Below are 25,980 nucleotides of genomic sequence, written 5' to 3'. Positions count from 1 at the left end.
ATAGTACTATTATTAGCCTCATTACTCAGATGTGGAAACCAAGGCAAACCTGTTGATTCTGTAGCTCAAGCTCTACCTGAGTGTCCACTAGGCACTTTGTACAGTTAATTTCATCTTCACAACAACTTGTAAAATAGGCATTATTATCCCCATTTGAAAGATGAGTATGCTTTAAGTTTCAGCAGAGATAAATAATTTGTCTGAGCTTACACAACTGGACAGATTCAGGCCAAGGTCTGAGTGGCTCTCAAGCTCTCTCTCTTTCCATCACACCACTGAGGTCAGAATCTAGGTAGAGGGGAGGGGTCATTTGGACTAAGTTTCCCTCCATTTCTGGGTCCCAGGTGTCTCGGAGGTTGACCTCTTAGTTCTGGGGCCCTGGAACCACTGCTGTCATCACTATTTGTCAGCTCTGGAGACACGGGGATTCCTGCCAGGTCACACAGGTCATGTTCACCAGACTCCGCCGCATGTCACTGAGCCTTTTGTTCACACTGGTGACACACTGGCTGGGCCTGAAATGTGAGTCAGCCCATCCTTTGCCACAGCCTAACTGCAGGGAGCATTTTCTCAGGCAGTGTGAGATCAGTCTCGTTCAGGTCTAACCAAAGAATGGAAACCAGTGGCACAGAAGCTCAACCTTTAAATGAATAAAGGATTTACATGTCACAGGAGCTATGGTCCCAGTCCACACATCTGTCTCAGAAACCCCTGAAGTCACAGAGGGCCGACAGGAATCCTGTTTTTATAAGGACCTCCTGACCCTCTGAGAAAAAATACTCTGGGAATGCCATTGCAGATCAGGACATGGGAACTGATTGGAACAAAGATGGAGGAAAACAGGTATGACTCCTGAGTAGAAGGGAAGAGTGGGGTGGAGGGAAACCATTTCTGTCTGTCCTCATACTTGGCCTTTCCTGGATGGCCCATGCTCTCGTTCTGTCCCTCCTGGCCCCTCAAGGGCTCGTTGACACATCAAGCAATCCCTCCAGACCATGCCCCCTCCCTTCTCCCTCCTGACATACTCTAGGGATGACTGGCGTATCTAGGGGAACTGGTCAGTGCTGGAGGCTCATGGTGGGACAAGGTGCTGGCATCACAGAACCTCTGGACCTGTGCTGTCAACCTGAAAGACCAAGGCCACTTTGGGACCAAAGAGCCATGGTCTCATATCCATCACATAATCAGTAGTCACTTGTGGTTGAGAAAAGCACTGAGGCCCCTGAAGGAGCTGGAGCTCCTCTCTGGTGTAGACCCAGCTGGGCCACAGCAGGGACTGCAGAGCAATGGCAGGAGGCTGCTGTGGTGCCCAAGGTGGGAGAGCCCACCATGTTTTCAGGGTTTCCTAGGACCAGGGCTGCCACAGAAGCAGCCCCAGGTGGTCCCAGAACACTGGGAAGGGCAGGAGGAGGGGGTTCCCAGATCACGCTCTTCTATACTGAGCATCAGAAGAATATGTGGAAGGGGAAGCCTCTCACTCCTTCTAGTCATGCCCATCCCTTCTCTCAGTGGTAGACAGAGGGAGTCTTTTCTGAATACTTGCCTGGTCATGTCACCCTTATCTGTCTTGCCGATGCTCTTAGGATTAAGACCAAACATCACTGTGGCCTACAGGACACTACAGGGCACTTGCCTACCCTGTAATCCCAATTCATTTCGTTGTGCCACTCCTCCCTATTCTGTGCAGCTCAAGAATGATTATTTTATGTCTATAAACCCCGTGAGGACTAAATTCATGTCTTCTAACTCATCATTTTGTAATGCACTTAGCTTATCTGGCTAATGTAGATGGTACTCACTCAGGATTGGTTGGTTAGTTGAATGAATAGCTGACAGAAGAGCCAATAGTCTTGCAGAAAAGTTAGGTCAGTGCTGGAGCAAATCCCTCTGTGTTTGCAGCATGAGCCCTTAGCTTTCCCTTGGTGGGGGTGGCATAGAGAGGCAGGGCACAGGTCAGGCCCGAATGTCAAAGGTTAACAAGGGCTTCCATAAATCCTTCCCAGCAGATGTATCAACAGAAGCAAGTTTTACTGACTCATATGGTTTTTAGAAAGGGGTATGAAATAAATTCAACAAATGAACATAAGACATGAAACTTCACTGAATATGTAGCTTTAAAATGACTTGGAGGAACACCACCAATTCAGTTTTTTAGTTCCCTCCATTGTGCAGTGATGGTACAAGCCAGGGCCAGAAAAATGAGGCAGGAATCATGAAATAGTTTTGCCCTGCTGCCAACAGGATGCCATGCGATCCCATATGTCGAGAGGTTTTAAGAGGCAGCCCTGGTCAAGGCTCCCTGTCAAGAAGCATCAGGCCACAGCCCTCCATGGAGGAAAAGCTTATCTCACTTCTGATAGGACTGGAAGTGTGGCAGTTTAAATTCTGGTTTTTCCCTCACTATGGTAGATTTCCTACCTACCATAGTTTCATTCAGGAAGGATTCTGAATGTGGCGTGACCCAGAGGATATAAAAGAAAGGGCAGGATACCACGTGAGTCAGAGTTGATGCAGATTAGTTAAGTGCAACCTAAGAGGCTCCTATGTAAATAAGGGAATGTGTCCCAGATAACAAAGGCAGAAAGCTGGCTCCAGATTTGCCAAGGTAGTGATAACAAACAAACACCACACGTAAATTGAGTTCTATTGGAGCAAGACCGGTGGTCTAACATGAGCTCACTGCTTAAGCAAAGTCATAAATACAAAACCATCTGCAGAGCGTTACCATCTTTTAACTGCAGAGTTTAAAGACTGAGGGATGTTGTTTACAAGGAAGCGGGTTTTTGCTGTGTTTTCCAGTGCTTGTGTGCTGTCAGCAACATGTTAACTGGCCTTTGCTTGGATACTCAGCCAGACAGATGAACTATTATTTAAAAGACCTGCGGTGGAAGCCCTTGACAATGCGTGATAGACCGGAACCGTTAACACAGATTCAATGAGTTTTGCTCTTGGCTAAGCTCACTCTTTACACAGGAGCAGGCGGTTTAATTTCAACACAGGATTTTCACATTTATTATCTTGTGCTCCTACTGTCTCCTACTTACTAGGAAATTCTGTTATCTGAAAAAGAGTTTCTTTTTCCACTTTTTTTAGAGTCAATAGCAATGATCCAGGGGTGAATTACTCAGTTTTGAGGCTTAATCATAGAAGTTTATTTAGGGGAAAGCAAATAGAATGAGGGTGAGCCAACAAACAAACAAACAAACATATTAGAAGTAGCAGAGGGAATTGTTTGAAATTACTCAGCAACCATTAGACGCCAAATCTTGTCTACTGATACATAGGAGACCCTGGGAGTCGCACCTTGCTAGGTATGCTTGCTGCGGCTGAGACAGAAATAAAGCAGAATGTGGGCAGCTGAGAACTCCCGAAGCACACAGTCAGGCCTAGAGCAGTGGTTCTCACCTGGCTGCTCAGGAGAATCCCGTGAGGGGGGTCTCAAACCCCCAGTACTCAAGCCCTACCCCCAGAGAATCAGATTTCCTTCTTCTAGGGTAGGACATGAGTATTATTCAAAAGCTCCTTGAGTGATTCCTTTGTGAGCTCAGACTGGGAAACACTGATCTAAGAAGGGAGGATGCAGCTGAGAAAGGCAAGGGAGAGGGAGAACACGCAGTGGGGCACAGGCCCTCCACTCAGCTCAGAAACCCACAGGAACAGCAAACCACTGCGACTGCTGTTTTTCTCCAAGCTACTTATGCCACATTCAGCACTTGTGACACTAATGTACTTAGACCATTTGTATGCTGCTGCACGATGCCTCTAAACACTGGGTGCAACTTTAACTGCTAAGCTCACATGAAGTCCATTTCATGACAGTCACACTTTGTATTATCCACACCCTCTTCTCCCCATCGCCCTTGTGAATTGAGAGAGGACTCCAGCACAATCCCGTTCACTTACTTTAATTCCTTGTAATCCGTAGCCAGGGGGGCCAGGAAGGCCAGGCAAACCTTTCTGCCCAATATCACCCTGTTCAAAGATAGAGAGAAAAGGAAGACAATTAGGAGATGTAGAAAGAAACAACAGACTACTGCTCTGGGCTTCACTGTGACTCTAGTCTGGTTGAGACCTACATCCACGCAGCCCATGAGCTATATCATATTTTAGATAAAGCAGTGCTTTTCCAAAATTTTTAAGCCATAGAATTGTTTGCAAAAATTTTACATATAACCCAACTATGAAGAGATAAGGCAGAGCTGATTGGCATAATATGGAGAAGTGTTGGCCCCACAGTGTTGTCTGCTTGGGCCCTACCTCCAGCCCCTAGAACACCAGGGATTCGAAGACCACTCACACATACATCTGTGTAGCCTTTAACGTGTTGCTCCGTTTCAGTGTAGAGTGCTAATTAATGGGGGTTTCAGTTAAAGACTCAGTGGCTATTGATGTGGATCAGGGATGAATTTTTAAGAAAATATGTAAATGAAGCAAAAACGATATCATTTCACAGTGTGTGTTCCTTACAGCGTAAGTTGACCCCATGTTTCTTGAGGAGAGACTTCTATGGTCAAATAAGATGGGGAAATATTTATAACATGGTATATGCCTCTCCTTGGACGTCCTTAGAGTATATTAATATATCAATGCCCCTAAGAAGTCCTACAGTAGAGAAATTAGTCTAACTTTGTCCCAGAGGTTCCCAAATTAACGTTTGATGGAACAAGCTTTACAAAATGCTGAGTTAATGTAAGTTACTGTGTAAGTCAGCCTTTTTCTTTCCAATATATGAAAAAGCTTTATTTTTTCTGATTGTAAAGAGGAAGATTTTTTCTGCAAAAAAAAAATTAAAAACAAAAATGACAGTAAAGAAAATAAATAGACCTAGCATTCCATCACCCAGTGTTAAGAACTACTAATATCTTGGGAGGATCTTCATCCATATAAAGTGATCTTCAAGGTTAAGAAATAGTCCACTGCCAAAATGGACTTGATTGTTTAAAAGGAGATAAACTAAGAATCTTGGTAATTCTGAGATCCTCAGTAAAATATCTGACAACTAAAGCCTTTTCCCTTTCCTCTCTGATAATAGGGTTCTAATTCACATTTGTGCATTTGAGATGTGAATATGTCTATTTGAAATTTGAATTTGTCATGGATGGTTTACTGAAACCCATTTTCCCTGTGAACATGCCTGATACTTCTTTACCTTATTTTTTGAACAAATCAGAGAACTATTTACTGAGCAAATGGATGAATAATTAAAACAGGGCTTCTCAATCTCAGCATGATTCACATTTTGAGATGGATAGTTCGTCACTCTGGGGGGCTGTCCTGTGCACTGCAGGGTGTTTAGCAGCATCCCTCCTCCCCCAAGTGTGACATGACACCCCAGAATGATTCCAGACATTGCCAAATGTCCCCCGGGGGTGGAGAGGGGGAGACAAAATCTCCCTCATTGAGAAACACTGGATTAAAAGAAGAAAAGAATGAATAATCACCAAGAGAAATAGAAATGAGAGCAAAGGGAGTCAAAGGAAGCTCCTCTCACCTTCCAAGGGGACGTACTTCTAGACCCTGGCACTGAGGCCCTGGCAGAGTAGATTATGCACATAGGACACAAAAGGTACATGAGCTGGCATCTTGTGGAAAGGCTACCACAGGCACCTCTGGCCAAGGGAAAGGCAGGCTTCCTTCGATGGCAATCCCTCTAAAGAATGTGGATGTATTTGGAGCACTTTGTAGTCACTTTTTAAAGGGACACTACCTTTCTAATTTCTTTGGGCAGGGGGAGGGGGGAAGCGAATGGCTTTATAAACTTAAATGTTCTGTTTTACTGAAAGTTTACCTGATATGGAAAATAAGTCTTCATCAACTATGAAGGGAAAGAATCAGTCAACATTAGAATGAACACTTCTGTGCAGTGCATGTTCACTTGGTCACAAATGGGACCTGACCCTCGCACAGAGCACAAAGCTGAGGACTCACCTTTGGCCCTGGGGCTCCTATGCCCCGAGGCCCAGTGGGACCTGGAAGGCCTCTGACACCAGGCTCTCCCTGCAAAGACACAATGAGTGACAAGTTACTTATTTTTTTAACTTTATGTTGAATAACATTTCATATAAAATTTCATATTAAAAATAGTTCATATGAACTTTAATATTCAGAAATAAATTTTAAAATCTCAAACACTTGAATTTGACTAAGATAATAATTAGGCCCTTTTCTCCCAGATCACCTTTCTCTGCTTGATCAAGGGAGCATTCTCTCACTGTTTTCATTTCTTACTTCCATTTATCAAGCCAGTTGATAAGGGTTCATTTCAAAGCAATCAAGGCAATTAACTTCTTGGCAACCTTAATATGTACTTTTTCAGAACTCCTTTCTCTGGAATTTGGAAAAGTAATTACTGTCATTGTGAAGCGGGGCGGGGTGAAGAGATAAGAGTGAAAAACAACCTTTAAAAGATGTAACCCCATCCTGAACTAGTCGCTCTTATTTTTTTACGCGACAAAGATTGGCTCAAGGACACTTCTGCCTGCGCTACAGTGGTTGTGACTGAGGGTGGGTTCCCTAAAGGCTTTCAGTTTCTCCAGAGCGTGACAGTTTCATCACAGGCAACTATCACCAGAAAGCAGGTGGGACCTGATTAGGGTAGGTTAGACCTCTTTGAGATACGGATGATGGAAAGAAGCACAGAAATGAAAATCTCTTTATTAACCATCTTCTGTGTACCCAACACTATGCTGTGAACGTTCATATACATTATTCAGTATAATGTGGTATTCACAAGAATCCTGTATGACAGTAATGACTAATTTATCTAACTTCTCTGAATCTCAGTAAATTCATCAGATGTATAGAAAATCATGTCTATCTTTCATGGGGATGACAATGAAGGAAGACAAAGAATGTAGTGCATCTAATTTCTTTGGAGAGGGGAAGCAAATGGCTTCGTAAACCTAAATGTTCTAGCACAGAGTAGGTACTTGGTAAATGTTGACTCCCTACCCAACCTGGTTTTTTAAAGATGGAACTGAAGTTTGCCCAAAGCTGCACAGCTATTGAGAGGCAGTGCTGAGAGGATGTGGAGAAATAGGAACCTTTGTGTGATGCTGGTGCAGCCACTTTGGAAAACAGTTCAGCAGTTTCTTAAAAAGTTCAACATAATTTTACCATATGATCTAGTCATTTCACTCCGAGGTATACACCCCCCAAAAATGAAAACATATGTCCACACGAAGACTTACATACAAATGCTCTCAGCAGAACTATTCATAATAGCCAAAAACTGGGACTAGCCTAAATGCCCATCAACTGGTAAACAGATAGACAAAATGGGGTATAGTCAGAAATAAATGGGAACGAACTACAGCTCTATGCTACAAGATGGAGGAACCTCAAAAACATTATTCTTAATGAAAGAAGCCCCATATATGAGATCACATACTGTTTGGTTCCATTTATATAAATGTCCAGAAAAGGCAAATCTACAGAGACAAGAAGTCAGTCAGTGGTTGCCAAGGGCCAGGAATAGGAACGAGGAAGGGGGATTAACTGTAAATGGGTAGGAGGGATCTTGTTGGGGGGAAGAGAATGTCCTAAAACTGATTTGTAGTGATGGTTGTACAACTTGGGTATATTTATTTTAAAAAAATCATTGAATTGTATATTTGAAATAGGTGAATTCTATGATATGTAAAATATGCCTCAATAAAATTATATATATAAAAAAAAGGCAGAGCCAGGCTCTGAACCTAGAATTCCCAAGCTCTTTGCCCAAGGTCCTATTTTGTCCATATTCTGTCAAAAGCTGAATAGCTTATAGCTTTCAACAGAGCAAAAAACATGGATTATAAGAAATGGATTAGAAGCCCATATTTTGTTTAGCTTTACTTTCTACTTACAAACCCTAAAATACTTCCAGAGAAAATAAGGCTTTTAAAACAATAAGGACAGCCATTAAACTTTATCTTACCACTGAGTTCATTCTTTTAATATCTACTTTCATAATTACGTATTTCCCCTTTGCTTACAGGCCCCTTTTATGATTTGGTCTCCTCTCTCCAGCTCTTCCACTTAGAACTTAGCTGCTTTTGAGACCACAGGTACTAATTATCTCTTTAACACCTCTTGTTTTCTGACTCCCAGCTTTCAGGGACACCAAGTTTCTCCCAACTGAAATGATCACCCCTATCATTAAGAACTCCAAGTACAGAACATGAACTTTTCCTGTATTATACAGATATCTATTATCTCTTCTTTCTTGAGTACCTTGGAAGTACCTTTAGAGGAGTATCTATAAATTCACTGAATGAGAGTCTCCAGGTATACATGATCCACACACTTGCTCCATGTTCTCTCTCATTTAGTTCTCTCCAGCCCTTCCCACTTGATATCTGAAGGCTAAATACAATAGAAGAGCTGCCCCTGTGGGCATCTTACTCCCCTTCTGTGTATCTGAACCTTGGCCAGTGAGCTTTAAGGGTGTGATCCTATGTCATCTGCAGTACTGTTGTGTTTACCTCGAACAAGCTATTTCTATATAATTGTTGGCATGTAGCTATGCTTTATCTAGCAAAACAGTCTTTTACAATCTCTCAGCCTATGTAAATATAATCTGATATATGCTTTTATGAATCTAAAAGACTTTAAATCAAATCTTAACACATTCTGCAGGTGTTAGAGTTGATCAGTAACACGTTTTGGGGTGGTTCCTTGGTGTTTATGGACCATACTTTTCAATAGATGGGAATATCAAGCCCAGAAATGAGTGTGTAAATCCACAGAGACAGCGTTGCGCTACTGTGGTCAGGTCTTAAAAAGATATCGTGTCTTTTGTTCCATGGGCCACGTGTCCACACGAGGCCACAACACCGGGTAAATGTCCACAAGCGGACTGTGGTCAGAACTCACTTCAGCCCTTGACAGCAGGGGTTCTGCCACGATGCAGCACCAGTGGTTCCCAAGAGGTACATTTACCATGACATTTTCAGATATGCAGGTTTAATGTCAGTGGAAGGGGTGATGTTCACAAATAAGAAGAAGTACAACAGGAACTTGCATAGCTGGACTTAGCGTCTCATGCAGGCTCTGAAGCTGCTGGAGCCTGCAGAGGGAGCCCTTGCACTAGGAGATAATGGACAGGCCTGAGAGCAAATTCCAGAGCTGCCATTTGTAATTATATCCATCGATTTCATAAGATCATAGTCTAATTGCTACCCCTACCCTCCCATCTCCACCCCCTCAAAAAAGAATAACTATTTAGATTGCCTACAGCTTCCTCTTGGCCCAAAAAAGGGATTCTAGATGGGAGACACCTTTCATTTTCACAGAAAATGGCCAGGTTTAGCACTTTCTGTGGTACTTGTCTATATGAACTTAGCAGATGATTCAGTGAAGGTTTTACCTAGACCATAACCTTGCAGAGTGATTAATTCAACATCTTTAAAATCATACATAATCTTATGATCATTCATTAAACCTTTTACTTTCTAAAAGAAAGAAAAAAGGGAGAAAAAGAAAGCAAAAGCACTGTCACATGCATTCATTTTCTTTTTGGCAAATCTTTGCTTTGGCTAATATTAAAGCTATTGTAATTAATAATGAAATAAATATAATTAAACATTATTGTTCATGATGTGACAGGTACTTTTCATTCATTATCTGATCTGATCTTACTAACATTAACTTACTGCATTTTACAAATAAGGAAACTGAGGCTAGAAAGGATACATGATTTGCCAAAAACCATGCAGCTGGAAGCAATTCAAACCCAGGTCTGACTCCAAAGCGGGCCCCCCGTCTTAGTATTGTCTGGGGCTAGATGCAGGATGCTAACTTCGCCCGACTGCTGTTCAGTGCAAAGAGCATGGCTCTGGCTCTGAAAGTCCTTTTCCTATAATGAGTCAATCACACTCCCTCAAAGAGAAAAAAGGACACATCCTCAGAGTAACATTCCCAAGAGGCCCACACAACCTGCACAAGCACCCAGCTGTCTAAGGCTCCCCTTTCCTTCTGTTGCTGTTCCTCAGTTATGTGGTTTACCCCAATGTTTTCATCTGTCTCGTTCCGGATCTCCTACCTACACAAATTCTTATTCTCTCTTTTTCTCTATACTGCAGCATACTTCACTTGGCAGAGTAACGCATACTACGACTACTACTAGTAATACTTTAGTATGTTAAAATTCACAAAAATGTTTCCTAGACATGACCCCATTCATTTCACAGACTAGCCCTGTGAAGTAGGTTTATTATCCCGAAATCACAGAGGAGGAGGCGAAGTATTAGAGAAATTAAATGAGCTGCTGGGGTCTTGCAGCTGAGTGGCAGAGGTTTCAAGTGGAGCAGTGACAAGGAAACAATCTGTTATACTGTCTCCATCTTATAACACTTAAATACAATATTTGAGAAGACAGTGCTCTTAGAGACAAACCGTCCATTAGACTAGCTCCCCTACACATATTAACAGAGCCTTAATCACCATTTCTCCCTCTGACTCTTTGAGAGGACTGTGGAAGCAGGTTACAGTTGTACTGAAAGTGATTTTATGCTTTTCTACTCTGGGGATAATAAAAAGCAAATTGAATTCACTGTGAAAAGAATTAGCCTCTTAAGGATTTCCCAAGGAATGGTACTCTGAAGATTCTACTACATAACAAAGCCAAGGAATGATTGGGTTTTAAAATAAGGCAGAAGAAGTCCAAGCAATGATTAGTGGCTGCTTTCTTTCTGGTTTTTAAATAAAATTAAGCTATAACTACCAAGGCTCTAGCTACCACAGACATAAGCACCACTCTGGAATGAATTATGTAATGAGCATAGGTAACAGTTTGGTAACTTGTGAACACCTTACTTGTCATTGCTCGGATGTCAATGGAAATTTCAGAGGCCTTCTCCTATGCTTATGGACAGACAACCCAGATACTGATAATGTGTATTGATTGTTGACCGGCCATTGTCATATTACTCAGTCACGTCTTTAATTAACAGCACAATGATCAGGGGGTTGGGGAAGCAAGAAAGTGTCAGAAAACAAGACTCAAAGTGATGTAACATTTCCTTTAGTATACCTTCCCAGCTTTCAACTACAAAATAATTGAAATAATTTCAATTCTTTGAATTGGTTTCTTTCCTAGAACTTTAATATTCACCCCAAGGCAACAGTATCTCAAAGTCCATGATCATTTAAAAATTTACTTTAGGATTTGGCAGGATTTGTTGTTGATTGTTTCTTCCTTTTCTCAAAATTAACTCATCAAAGATGTGAAGATGATTCCACTGTGCCAAGAATCCCATTGGAGAGAGAGAGAGTCTTTCTTATTTGGCTGAGTTATAAACCTTAAAAATAAAAATGTAGACACTGCCCCTAATGCCACGGAGAAGAGAAGGCTCTCTTGTACTGATGTTCAATATAATTTTCCACTGAGGGGAGTTCCTGCAGTCTTCATGATTAAAAATAAAACTGTGTTGATGGTGATGCAGGTGTTGAATGATAAAAGGATTTAGTGTGTGTGTCTTTAGGGCTGAAGGGAAGGTATGTGTGCCCTCCTGGGGAGAGAAGTGGAGATCTAGGAAAATAGCAAGGAGAGATGAAAGTAGTGCTGAAATCACCCGTAGACTGGATTTTAGATCTGATTTTAGAGGTCATGCATAGAACTAAATTGGTGAGTAGCCTTGAAAAGTCATCTAGCCAAGTGACCATTTCTGACACCCGAAGGTCAAATTGCCTGTTATTTAAACTTGATAGAGCTCCTGCATTAATTTAGTCCTGTTTCTGAGCTGATTGTCCTGCCTGTAGCAGTTTGGCAGTCATATTATAAAGGTGGGTTTCTTCAACTCAAAATTAAAATCACAGAACCCTAACTTCACTATCAGTAAGTCTGTATCCTAGACCAGCCCTCCTTGTCAGACATTGTTTAAAGTGGAATTTCTCGTCTGCCGATGGAATCCACAAATTCCTAATGCATCTCTGTGTGAATCGCTTCTCTGTTCCTCCACTGCCTGTTGGTGGTGTGCACATATGTGAGCCATTGCGGAGAACAGAGGGGTGATTCAGACACTGGGAACATTTTTAGAATAATGATACTCAGTGGAATTTCACACAGACGTGCATTTTAATTTATGACTATAGGTCACTTTTGTCAAATAAAGCATGTATTTACAATATTCAAACATTTACAGATTTTGATATGTTTAACTCTTTTGGCTTTAGGTTTATGCTTCTCCTTAATGTTTACATAATTTAAGTTCTGACAATGGGAAAGTTAAAACGGAAAAAGAAACAATCCAACTGTAAGCTAAGCAGGGCCGCGGTAGTTGGAAATGGACAGTATTGAAGCCCTAGCATCTGTAGATCAAGGCGAGTCATTCTTTCTGCTCTGATTTATTCATCCACTTCGTTTTTCATCCACCCATCCATAGTCACAGTCTCACAGCCTCCCTCTCACTCCCAACACAGTATAGTATCAAAAATGTTTACACTGGAAAGGGGCAAGTTGTTCAGCCTCTCTGGTTCTTGATTTCTTTTTTATTTTTAATCACTTTTTTTTTCTGGTTCTTGATTTCTTTATCTACGAGAGAGTTGTTTAAAATGCCGTGATATTCTGGAACTATTTGGGTAGCATATAATATTTAGGTTGTACACAATAATAACAGCATCAACAGTCGTCCAACAAGTCTCTTCTGCTCTGACTTTATTCCAACTACTTAATGGTTAAGAGCACACTTGAGGGCCCCTAAAACCAGATGAAAGTTCCTCTTTGCAAGCATTGGGCTAAACTCAGCTGCCCCAGAGCTCTGGGGAAGGCCATAGCTTTCTCTGTGATGAACTAGGACACAAGGGGGCTGAAAAAGCTGAGAGGGTGCCTGGCAGGATACACCTGACCTCAGGGGACACAGGAGAGCCACTCCTTGTCTTCCTCTGCTAGGAGTCCAGGAACAAACGCTTACCCTCAGAGAAGTCAGGGGTTCAGCCCTGGAGTGATTCATCAGCCTGTGGGGGTGAAAACACAGAAGCAAAGAATTCTCTGGGCTTCTCAAAGGAAGATGAGATTTATATAATGATCACCCTCCAATCACAAAGGGTCCTTCTACTCTGTAGAGGCATCCAGTAAAGACATGCAGGCAGGGTTAGGTAGGATCTCGGAGCTTGCCCTCCTCATCAACATGCAGAGATTTGGGGTTCAGGGATCAGGGCACTGGATGTGTGCTTCCCACTCAGCAAGAAACCAAGTTGTCAGTTGCTCTTTCTGGCATGTTTCAAAAGTGGATTTTAAAACTCTGTCTACTATCTCCTTGGAAATGTAGTTTTTACAAGAATTTTAGAAATCTCTTGGAAGCCCTGGTCAAAATTTGGATTAAATTTAGGTTAACTGTATAGAGAAATACTATAACTACTGATGTCATATGGAATTCTTCCAGTTGGGAAAAAAATCCATGGAGCACCACAAGGGTGCAAGATGTCAGAGACGGCTTTTTATATGTTTTGAAACATAGAGGCTTGATTCTAATGACTATGTCATATGCTAAACACATGTGACCTTAACTAAATACCACAAAACCTACCGTAAATTCATCATCAACCTTAATAGTTTCCTCATTCCGAAACACATTTGTTTTGTAACTTAATGCACTAAGGCCAATAGTTTAAGGTGACAACACAGAGTTTAAATGAAAAACATATCAGATCTATCTGTCTGTACAACCAAACATATACGTGCACACACACGTTTCCACATACTTAACAACTTCTCTGCCATTTTAAGTCAAAATGGAAGGAGAGGAATTTTGCACACATTTGAACTGTGCCTGTGCTACCATTGACAGCCTTAGATATTTTAAGAGTCTCACCTCCACTTTAACAAGCCAAATGGACAAAGTTAGGTGGAATTAGATTTTTCCAAATACTTCCCTTTCTTTACCAGTTTCTGTTGGGCTCTGTGTGTGTGTGTGTATCCAAAAGTTTTCTTCAGTGGAAAAAAAAAAGCCACACAGAGACTTTTAAGGTGTCTATTGAAAGATGATAGATGATTTTAAAAGTTATTAGAAGCTGGTGTTTGCTTTTGGAATTTCCTTTATTTTTTTTTAATAGGTGGTGGAATTTAAACAACTCCACTGTATCCTTGTTCTTTTTTATTTTTATTGGGTTTTTTGGGGGGGGAGTATTTGGTTTATTTATTTTTGGAAGAGGTACTAGAGATTGAACCCAGGACCTTGTACATGCTAAGCATGTGCTCTACCACTTGAGCTATACCCTCCCCACTTACTTTAAGTTTATGATCCAAGTTCTTTGATTCTAAGACTAGCTCATACTCCTAACATCCTCTTCCAGGGCTAGAATTGGCCAGATAATGCCCTTTCCCAGCACCCTCAGGAAGGGGCGACAGAGCGACGGAAAAGGCAGCTGGGAGGGAGGCGGGCAGACAGAGGAGGGTCCTAGCTAACAGTCCCTTCTCCCCTCTGTAGAAGTGAGCTTGAGGCTGCTGCTTCCACTGGGGGTTCACAGAGATAAAAGGAGTTTCACTTAAGACACATATTCCAGCAACATGTTGACCGTTAGCAACCACAAAAAAATAAGCAGGATAAAATTTTGAAAGAACACTCATTTTCCTTTGATCTTCCCCCTTCAAATGGATCTGAAAACAAATACAGGGGACTTTTAGAGGGAAATGATTAATGCAATCATTGAGTAAATGTTTTAGTCTGCATATTAAAGAATCAAATGTGGTAGAATATTCACAAGAATCTAATTTTCCCGTGTTCTCTATCTGTATCTAGGTGCCTGTCTATTATCATTGCTAAATGTAAAGCAGTAACCCAATAGTGTAAGTTAATATAATAGAATACATACTTGTATAAAATACTTATAATAATCTACTCTTTGGAAATATACATGGTCACATGTTTCCACTGGAGTAAAAATATATTCCAGAGTATGTTTAACACATTTTATTTCTTGCCTTATTTTAAATAGGAATAAGCTTCTACTTCCTAATTCAGGGAATATTTAGTGTAAAACAAAAGTTTTTACCAATGTTTCTCTCAGGGCAGAAAATAACAAGGTTTACATATTGAAGTTTCTCTTTCTATTTTTAAATTTTAACACTTCGACAGACACTTTGCCTTAAAGAAAAAAGAATACTTCAATACCCAAATTCAAATGAGGATAAGATTCAGTCCTGAGTCAGACAAGCCAGAACCTTGACAAAAACACCTCGGGTGTCTCCCCTCTGCATGGTCTACTCAGCACTTTCAGACACAGCGTCTTCCAACTCTCACGACTACCCTAACGGACAGAGACGGGAATCAAGATCTCCTTTAGAGACGAACTTAGTGTCATGGGTCTCCAGTCCTTCATTTTACCTGGGAGAGGGCAGAAAGGCACTTGCCCCAGTGAAAAGAAGCAGGATCAAGGCGTCAACACACCTAAGTGCTGGGGCAGAGACCAAAAAATCAGGACAAACAGTTGATGTTAAGCACTCACCACCTTTCTCTAATGACCTGGAAGCATTTGAAAAACTAAGTGAGTAGGTATATTTCTAAGGAAAATTTCTCTCTGTGGGGTAATATTGATCATTCATTCATTTTCCATCTATTCAACATGTTATAGAGTTCCTATTGGGTGGCACACCTAATTCTGGTGCCAGGAATTTAGCAAGACAAAGAGCTGGCCTTTGGGAAAATGTGTACTCCTGTGGACTATGCCGCCCAGTAAATGAGCAAGAGGATCTGGGAAAGTGGTGAACACCATGGAGGAAACACACAGGGGGATGTAAGCATGATGGGGGAGGGAAGGACAGAGGATTGCCTTTGGTACAAGATGGTCAGGGAGGTACAACTGGCCCTAAGAATGAGCCATCCTGACTAAACCAAGGTCTGGAAGCAGGAATGAACTGAAGGAAGGCAGGCCAGTGTGGCCAGAGGTGGGCAGCAAGGGAGAAAGGGGCCAGTCCTGAAGGGCCCCAGAGGCTATGGAAAGTGGCTGGAGCTTGTTCTTCACACAAAGAGAAGTTGTCAGAGTTTTTTTTGTTTTTTTTTGTTTGTTTTGTTTTTTGAGAAGGAAAGGGATATACTCTGATCTATGGTTTCAGAAGAACACTCTGCCCACATGGTAACAGAAGGGCAGAGCTGGGAGAGGGAAGGCCAGTGGAGAGAGATTCTCATGGCCTATGTAAGAGAGAATGGTGGTCTTCCAGGTAGAAGCAACAGGAGAAAAGTAGCCAGAGGCAAGACACATCTGGAAGGTAGAACTGACAGAATGTACAAGGGACCAGACGTGGAGGGAGAGGAGGGAGAGGGGACAAAGAATGACTCGGGTATCGTGGCAGGAGCACAGGTGACTAGCAGTGCCTTGTCAGGCTCATGCAGTGAAAATCAGGGGTTTTATTTCGGGTTTAGGTTAGAGATGTCTGTGGGAAATCCAAGAGGAGGCGTATGGTAGGAAACTAGATGTGTGAGACCAGGGCCTGGAGGAGGGAAGATAGAAATTTGGAGGCCATCAGCCTGCGGATACTGTTCAAGCCATGGGACTGGGTGAGAGGATCCAGGCAGGAGTGTGGCTCGGGAGGGAAGGGAACCCAACTCTGATCTTTGTACAGGAAGACAGAGCAGCAAAGGAATGTGAGAGTTGCCACCAGGGAGGCAGGAGAAAACCATAAATTTAATCAGCATGTTCCAGTCAGTGCCAGGTCCCAGGGCATCCATAGATGAGGATAAATAATTCGATCAGCTCTTCAGACAGCTGTACTCTTCTGTCATTCCTGATGAAAATGTTCACCTTTACCAAATCACTTACCTGTCGGTGCGTTTTAGAAGCTACTATGTTACCTACTTTAAAGTCTTACCTTTGCTCCAGTGTCTCCCACTCCACGTAAGCCCATTGGTCCAGGGGGTCCTGGTAATCCTCGAGGGCCCTGAGATGACATAAGGGAGAGAGGGAGCAACCTCATTGTGTGCAGTGTTTCGTGAAGAAAGAAAGAAAAAGAGAGAGAGGAAGGAACAAAGGAAGGAGGGAAGGAAGAAGAAAGGGGAAGAAAAAGAGAAGGAGAGAGGGAGGGAGGAAAGGGAGCAAGGAGAAGGCAGGGAAGGGAAGGGAGAAAGGAAGAAAGAGAGAAAGGAGGGAGGGAGGGAGGAGATAAAAGCACTGTTCACACTTACAGGCACACCAGGATAGCCATCGCCTTTGAGTCCTGGAGCGCCCGCTGGTCCCTGAGAGCCTGGGGCACCCTGGATAAATTCCAACACCAGGAGATAGCGTAAGACTCAACTGTGAAACACCTGGCAAAACTTAAGCACAGTGCCGACTCAGTACGCCAAAGGAGGGTCTGATAAGTGCACAGGAAGGATTTTAAAAATTTGAGAAGGAAATCCTACCACATATGGCAACTCCTTGTCTCCTCCTCAGCCTTACCAATTTACATTGGAGAAGGCATGGAATGAAGGGAGGGATATGTGTGAACCATTGCAAGGTCTTCCATAGGAAACACACTTCATTAGCATTAGAAGAGGGCTAGTTGCTGATATTTTAATTTTTAAAATTAAACATTTTCAGTGTATCATAAATCATGGGGAAATATAAAAAGGAGAAAATTTAGGAAGCATTGTGTGACAAAGCAAAGAATACACAGCAAAATTTTAAGTGTAAAGTAAGATAACTGTAGGTTACCTATTATGATGTTACATCTGTTCCTCAACGGGGCCCAAATTAGATGGGGAATAAATAAGCTCAAATAAAAATTAAAAACAGATTAATTGTTGAAAAACGAGTTATAAAAGGATAGGATACAGAGTTTGTGGTTCCTATCTTGAGACCTAGGGAAGAGTTAGAAATACTGCTTTACAGGGATGACCTTAGGAATCAAGAACTTTTAGAAGCAACTGCTGGCCTCCTATACAGAGGACAGGGAAGGAGGATTATTGCCTTTTGAACAACAGAGTTTTCTGAGCTGTGTAACTCTCTACAAATGGAAATCAGAGCACTTCTGGCTAAAGTAAAATGGAGAGAAAGAAAGAAAAAAATGAGAAAGACTCTTAGAAGAAGAGTTGTTACATATAAATTATAATCATATTTAAAACTTACTTCTTTTTATACCATATTTCCTTCTGTTACTGTGATGACCCTTACAATGGCCTTTGCCAGTACACATCAATTATTTTGATAAAGAGCTGCTCATGTTTTTAAATTCTTATGTTTTTTCACATTAGGAGGAAACTCTAATAATAGACCGTTGCTTTTCAAGACTGGAAAAAGTAGCAGGACTCACAATACTTGTTTTATAAGCAAGCAAACACGGAGATCAGCCCGCCATTATTCCAAGCCAAAATGTTGCCCAAAGTCTATCTCCTTAAAACTGTCCCTAATTCTACTTCTAAGAATGAATGATTGATTGGGGGGAAAAATTTGTAAGCCCTTTAAGCAATAAGAAACTTAAATTTCTGTTGAAACAGGAATCACTTTTTTTTCCTGTTAAAGCTAAGAGGCTAATTTCATGTGGCTAATCTTCTTAAGAATGAACTTCAGAAAACATATGCCCGTTTATAAAAACTTAATGTGTCATCAACAAAAGCCCAAGATGATCCCTTGAAGTTGTATGACAGCAAAAACCAAATTTTTTGGAGAGGTTAAATTTTGGTGTATCCCCCCGCAACCTCCCGCCCTCCCAGGGAACTGTCACTTCTCAGAAGCAACTCATTTTGCTATTCCAATTGTGCTTAAGGTTAAAACTCTGAACATTTCATATAGGGTAGGACAGGTCCCAAACTAAGATGCCCATTTCTCCCGCTGCTTACACAGGGAGCAGGCCAACATCAAAATAAAGCAATAACTGCTCCCTGGTTAAACTGAAAGGAAAAGGAAACTGAAATCAAGATTCACTCTCAGTTTTTCTTTCTAAATTCCAAGCCCATAACAGATTATCAGCAGCTGTTATTGTTTATCCTCTGGCACCTACACTGGGGGGGAGGACATTAAACCATTCATAGTTTACAAACATCTTTTTTCCTCGAGATCTTTGTCCTTTCTCCTGCCAAAATTGCAGTTAGCTCATTACTTCTAATGCTAATAGGAAATACAGGGGATGGGGATAGGGGCAGTTCTGTCTCAGATTTTCATTTGGATGCCTCACAATGCTTTTATAGGTGGAATTTTACCATTTGGCCTTTCTGCACTAGATTCAAGAAAATGTCTTGCAGCATGGTCCACTTTGAAGTGTCTCGCTCATTAAATAGAAATTCGGCTAGAGATCTTTATCAGGGTTTTTAAAATGGGCTTTTATTAAGGATCTGGGAGGTCCCTGAAGTAATACACAAAACTAAATTAATGTGCCAAAACTTTTATCAAACATTTAACCCTTCAAAAACTTAAAAAACAATGCATTAGGAAAGAATGGCAGAAACAGTATCATTAGAGGCCAAAGGATTAGAGATTTAGAGGCCAGAATGATTGGAGTGAAGAAGCCAATAATTTGAAATACCATCACCAACAATGCCCAATAATGATCAGTGGAAAATAGGGGGAGTTTATAAGCCCTGGTTGCACATTTAATTCGATTTTATTTCTATTGTAAAGATTAGTGCAAGTAGAAAGAAGTAACTTTAAATCATGGACCTAGGGATATACAGATTCAGGAAGTTATCAAACAATATGAAAATTGTCACCCAAAGGTTCTTGGTCAAGGTCATATCTGTAGTTTTAGCATTAGAAATTTGGAATCTTCCATGAGCCATACGTAACTTGAGTTTCCATAGAGTCTTTTCCATAGCTTGGATCCCTGTGTGCCTCAGAGTCTAAGGAATAGGATGACCATCCTGTTCTGGTTTGCCCAGGACATTCTCTGTTTTAGCTTGAAAGCCCCACATGCCAGGAACCTCCTCTGTCCCCAGCAAGCCAGAATATCATCACTCTAGAAAGGACCACTCTTAAGGCAATTAAGAACAATAGACGTTATAATTCCACCTCATCCTTCAAAAAGAACCACTCCAACTTATATCAGTATATAATAGGTTTGGCATTGTGTTTCAAAGGTGGTTCTAGGTTTTCTTATTTGAAGTTTGAAAATCACTGATGTTAGTACTTGAACCCTTTTATCTAGAAGAGACAATGTGATCAACTAAAGCCAGCTTCAAAGCTGCATAATAACATGCTACTGATTTAATAAGTGTGGTTGATGGAGCCCCGAAGCCTGTTTTCATAAACAGGGATGTGCTTGTTGACATATGGAATATAAAAATTTTGCTGTGATGCTGGGTTTTATGTGAGGAGGAAAATGGTACTTTGTTGCCATGGAAAAAATAGTAATGATTACTTAAAGCTGTCTTCTATAATCATTTGCATTTTCATTTAAAATAACTGAAAGATAGACAACAAAGCAGAGAAATCTGATTCAATAAAGTTTCCAAACATGAACTTTGGGGGCAATGTTTTGCAGAAGAGATACATTGGTCATTAATATGTAAATGAAGGAAGCTAGAGGCTGTGTAATTTCTTATATCACAGACATTACAAAAGGAGCATTTTTTATCAGCTGTTTAGTCAGCAAACATTTTACCACAGGAGCTAGCATCCCCTACATTTATGAAAAATAAATGACCTACTGGCTTGATTTTTTAAAAAAAAAATAGTGTATTCTCACATTTGAGTTCATCAACACAGAGACTCCAGGTAGAACAGTATCAGTCTTCAACTTATTCTTCATTAAATCTACTTTCACTTCTCTCACATACAGGAAAAAAAATAAATACAAGAACATGAATAAAGCATACTTTTGGTCCTCGAATGGCAATCCCAGGTTCTCCTTTAAATCCAGGTATCCCAGGTCCTCCTCTGTCTCCCTGCACATTTCAAATAATGTTCACAGTGTCAGGCTTTGGGGTGTAGGAGAAATCATAATGGCATGGAGCAAAAAAGTGATTGGCCAATTATAAAGAGCTTACTCTATTAGTCTCAGATCTAGAGAGAGTATACCTTTCTAATACATTTGAGGAGAATTTCAAATTAAGCAAATAAAAACTGTCAGTAAAGACTACTAGCTATTCAGAGAAAGGCCACTGAAATAACGGGTGGCTATCTAGCCTCAAATATTTAGACTGGGAAATGTCTAGAAGGGCTCTTAACTCTGAGTGAATTTCTTTTCTGACAGACTTTCTGATTAGCAGATTCTCCTGGATAGATGCAGTAAGTCCTTACATTCCTTAGGGTCTAGGATTTGAGTGGGGTGGTTCAGGTAAAGTGACAAGTTCAAGACCAGGAGCAAGAAATTGGTTTCTAACCTTACATTTGCTCCTGCTGTTGCCAGTAGGTATAACCAGTGTCCAGGTTCTTGTCCCGTCCCAGAAAGAATTCAGAGACAAGACAGGGAAGCTGAGAAAGTAAAGTGAGGATGTATTAAGGGGTAGATATGACACTCTCAAGGGGAGAGCGGACAGGCACAGGTGAGCTGCCCTGATTCTCTGGCAAGTTGGTTACATAGGGTGTAAAATGAATGGGGAAATATTCATTGCGGAAGGAAGGGTTTGGGGTTATATTGCCTGATTTTCATCCCACCTCCACCTTCCTGAAGGGAGGAGGGATTTTTGTCCTCATTTAGTCTTGATCAGAGGTGTCATAGTGTGCATGATGCGTGCTTCTAACTTGCAAGGCTAATTTTATTGAAATGAGGGCATAATGAGCAAAAGGTTACATTCAGACACTGGAGATTTCTGCCTTTTCGCACCTTTCTTTGTCAGCCTCCAGGCTGCTCATCACCCCAAAAGTTATGACCACTTATCAGCCCAGAGGTTCCTGCTTTTCTTTCTCTGCCCAGGGACCCCTGGTGCTTACATGATGTATGGTTTCCTGCATTTGGCCTGTGCCCCTCCTTTCTGCCCAATTCTGCCATTTGGCCTGCATCCCTCTTTCTCTGCTCACATCTAGCTATTTGCCTGCTCTAACACTGGCCTTTCGTCTGCTTAATTGTGAAACATCAAGGTTGAACTATATAATATCTTCGAATTCTTTCAGAACGAAAATTATAGGTCACTGGCTTCATGAATATTTTCCCCACTCCAAATGCCAAAGATCTAAGTAAAAGAAAAAAAATGCTCCCAAGAAGGCATACCTTTGGCCCAGGTGGCCCAGGAATTGATGTTCCAGGCATCCCAAAAGGGCCCATAATACCTGGATCACCCTTAAAAAAGATCAAAATACTCATTACATTTCAAACAAAGAAACCATATACAGGAATTATATTAGGAAAAATACGGAAATGTATTTCCAGCATTTTGAAGTATTCTAACCTACCTGTTTCACAGACCAACATGAAAATATTTCAGCATCTTTGTTAAACCACTATTAAAGTTATTAATGATTAAGATTTTAGTGCCTTTGATAAATGCATTCAATGAATTCCTGAATAATAGGAAATTTTTCTCTCTTATGCATCCTTTTATTAGCTAATAAAAATTATGCAATTCACCGTGATTCACTTATTGTGTTGTATGCCAGGAAGCTGAGAGGGAAACATTTGTTCTTTTATAAAAAATATCTTTAGTGTAAGTTTTGGGGTATACTTGGCAGATAAATAATGTTCCTTCTAGTTTATAACTTATTCCTTTGTTATCTTATTTTATGGCCCACAGTGTACAGGTCTTCCATTGTACGCTCTCACAACCCTTTTAAGAAATAGTTTATGGTTTTAAAAAAATGAAATTTTGAATAGAAAAATTAAAACATTTCTCAATTTTGTTTCGTTGTCTCAATATGAGTCTCAGTAAAGACTCAGTCTGGAACAACAAGCAATACCTCTGTCCTACCTGGTTCTAGACCAATGATTCTCAAATTTTAGGGAGTAAAGTAGTCATCAGGGAAATCTGGTAAAATACGGGGTTCAGGGTTTCAGCCCCAGAGATTTTAATTCAATAAATCTAGGGGCTGGGCCCAGGAATACACATTTTTATGAAACACTCCTTGTGATTCTGATACAGGTACCATTACCACACTTAAAAACATTATGCAAAGCAATTGTTTTTAAAAGAGGGTGGACACACCCCTCAGGTTGTTCAGAATAACCCATTTCGGATATCAGAAGAATATGTTAGGGCTACACTATAGCTTTTATCTCATTTTGCAAGATTTCAATTATTTATATAAATCTCATAACATATTCATATAATAGTTTGTGAATAAAAATTACAATTGAAAAATAAACCTATATGGGAGTGTGGTCAATTTTGTTTTTCTAGCGGGGATTTGTTATCAAGCAGTTTGGAAACTACTGATCTCGAGTAGGTCCTGCAAAGTGGGACCTATGGGCCAAATCCCAGCTTCAGCCTGGTTTTGCACCCCCAGGGCTAAAAACGGTTTCCACATTTTTAAATGATTGTTACACTGGTACCTACGTAATGTCCTCAACTTTGCTTCTTGGCCCGCAGAGCCTGAAATGTTTACTCCTTGTACCTTTACCAAAAAATTCACCTCCTCCTGCCTTAGAGAATGAACTATTCGGTCCTCCTACTTCCTCTAGGAAGGAACTCATTAATCAGAGTCACTGGTAATGGCTCCGCCCTGAGCCACATTCACCTTCACAGCTGAGGCCTCCCCGTGTGCTAACTACCCAATAGGACCAACAGGCTGAGCACACTGGCCCACTGGAGCCCAGATGATGCTAAGACACGTATAAGCCAGTCCTTAATTCCAAACCTATAAGGCAATGATAGGTGACATCTAAGATCCTGGCAACAGATAACTACCCAATTCAATCCTATGGCAAAGGAATAAAACAGTAACCTGTTAAAAATTTTCACTAAAACCAGGTTAAGCAAAATTATGCTTCTAGATTTAATCTATTCTACTTTTTTTTAAGAGGCCAATTTTAAAATACAAAGTTATATACATAGACAGTATACTTACTTAAAAACCCTTATTAAGATGTGATTATGTTTTAAAATATGGTAATCGTTTATCAAGAAAAAGCTTTATTTCAAAATACAGTAAAGTGTTCACTCTGAGTAGCAAGACATAAAGAGTAATCAGCATACCACACATTTCTTATATAATGGCTTTTCTTATTGTGTACTCTTGGAGCTACCTGCAGCAGAAGGCACTTATTTAAGAAATGGAGATTCTTGGGACCCACCCACATACCAAATCCAGGTCTCTGGGCAGGCATCAAGAAAGAGGCGTTTGTAACAAGCTCCAAAGCGATACTGATGGACACGGAAGTTTAACAATCACTGGTCTACAGGGGATGCTTTGTTCTGCACCTGCTCTTGCTGGTACCTTTCTTTTTTTTTTTAAGTTGTTCTTCAATAGTCTGGTCCTTGAACAGACTCCTTCTCGTCTCTTTCTTACAATTAACAACTTCCTAGAGATCTGAACTCTCTTATTGCAATCTCTGTTTCCTAACACATCCAGATGACCTCAATATTCTCTCTTGCTAAGTCAGGACACGTACCTAATTGCTTGCTTCACAACTTCCTGTACTTCTTCCCCTGCACCCTGTCTTGGGCTGTGTATCAGATATATATGCTCTGCTTTCCATTTTACAGTATTGATTTTTTCCCTCTGAATAACTCCATGTATTGAACACTCACTGGGTGCCAGGTACTGTGCTAAGTGCCTTATTCACTCTTTCAGTCTTCACAACAACCCTGTGAAATAGACACTACTGCTCTTTTCTATCTATGATTGGAGTGACTGGCTCCCTGAAAGTTCCAGGTTGGAGCAGGATGAGAATCCCACACTTCTGCCTCCTGAAGCCCTGCCCTCCATCCCCACCGCGCCACCTCTCAGTCTGGGACTTTGCTGTTGTTCAGCAAAACAAGATGATAGAGAATTGATATCTTCTATGTCCTAACTTTATTCCATCTTCTGAATATTTGGTTGTTACTAGAGAGGGCTGACACACAGATTCTCTCCTAGAAGCATTTAAGTACACCAATGAAAATCACATGTTTTATGCAATCTCTTTATTCCTCTCTATTACAGTCTGAAAGAGTATATTTTCTAAAGCCTTTTTCATTTAGGGGCTTTTGTTTTGTATTTGTTGAGAAAGAAACAGTGGAAATCTAATATTCCATTAAAACCAATACAGTTACAATCTCCCCAAAGCATAAATGAGAATATAAGAAACATACCTTTGGCCCCTCAGGCCCTGGAAATCCCCTCTGTCCCTGATTTCCTTTGCTCCCTTTTTTTCCTTCATCACCCTGACAAAAATAATTAGAAAAATATAGCTGTTGTAAGAGGCCCTCTTCAATCTTATAACAACCATACCATGGCCAGATTCTCAATGCCAAGTTTAGAGTGATATTCCCGAGCCCAGCTCAGTTACACAGGTTCATCAATGTTGCTGAGCAGACTGGATGACTTCAGAATTGTGCAGTCTTCACCATTTATTCAATATGATTTAGTATTTTTTAAGCTCTATTTTCAGCATCTTTCTTTGGGGATTTTTATTTGAATATAAAGTTCCTTTGCCCTCGCTTGATCTATTAAAAGAAGGTTCTGAGACATTCACAGTTTCAGAAAAGAGAGCTATCTATGCTTTTCATACTGTTTTTCAGCTTTCATGCTATTTCAGTTTTAAAACATAAAATGAGACATTTTTCAAATCCAGCCCCATTTCTCTTCCTCAGTGCAGTGTCTAGTTCTTTCTCCCAAAGGAGGCCAATAATGCAATTGGTAGAAAGATGAGTGAGTTTAGGCTGGGCAGAGCTAGAAATGGCCTACTGTCCCCAGCAGGGTTGTATATAGCAATGCTCCCCAAAAAGGATTTTGTTACCTTCAACCAGAAGCCTCAGAGCATTGCAAAACTATCTTTACACTAGCGCTTGACTGCAAAGCACCATATCTAAGTGTGTGGCCAGCTCAGTAAGGGAAGAACTCCTTGAGGCCATTCAATATTCATGACATAGATGACTCTACCACAGTTTTCAAGCCTGAGCATGCATCAGAATCACCTGGAGATGCTGGGCCCCAAATCCAGAGTTTCTGATTTAGTATGTCTGTATTGGAGCCCAATAGTTTGCATTTCCAACACACTCCCAGGTGATACTGATGCTG

At 40.9% G+C, this 25,980-nt stretch overlaps 1 protein-coding gene across 1 annotated transcript in view; it reads right to left on the bottom strand.

The window, feature by feature from the left end:
• The window catches only part of COL28A1 (collagen type XXVIII alpha 1 chain), a 150,554-nt gene that overhangs the window by 56,712 nt on the left and 67,862 nt on the right, over nucleotides 1-25,980 (bottom strand). The window contains exons 21-27 of the mRNA XM_072964931.1: nucleotides 25,053-25,124; nucleotides 22,037-22,105; nucleotides 20,703-20,771; nucleotides 17,100-17,168; nucleotides 16,787-16,855; nucleotides 5,929-5,997; nucleotides 3,904-3,972 (exon numbers count right to left, since the gene is read on the bottom strand). Of these exons, the coding sequence (XP_072821032.1) occupies nucleotides 3,904-3,972; nucleotides 5,929-5,997; nucleotides 16,787-16,855; nucleotides 17,100-17,168; nucleotides 20,703-20,771; nucleotides 22,037-22,105; nucleotides 25,053-25,124 (486 nt within the window). The remainder of the gene's footprint in view (nucleotides 1-3,903; nucleotides 3,973-5,928; nucleotides 5,998-16,786; nucleotides 16,856-17,099; nucleotides 17,169-20,702; nucleotides 20,772-22,036; nucleotides 22,106-25,052; nucleotides 25,125-25,980) is intronic.

The sequence above is a fragment of the Vicugna pacos genome, chromosome 7 (genome assembly GCF_048564905.1).
Source record: "Vicugna pacos chromosome 7, VicPac4, whole genome shotgun sequence".
In the NCBI taxonomy this organism is placed as follows: Eukaryota; Metazoa; Chordata; class Mammalia; order Artiodactyla; family Camelidae; genus Vicugna; species Vicugna pacos.
This window is presented reverse-complemented; position numbering and strand designations above follow the sequence as displayed.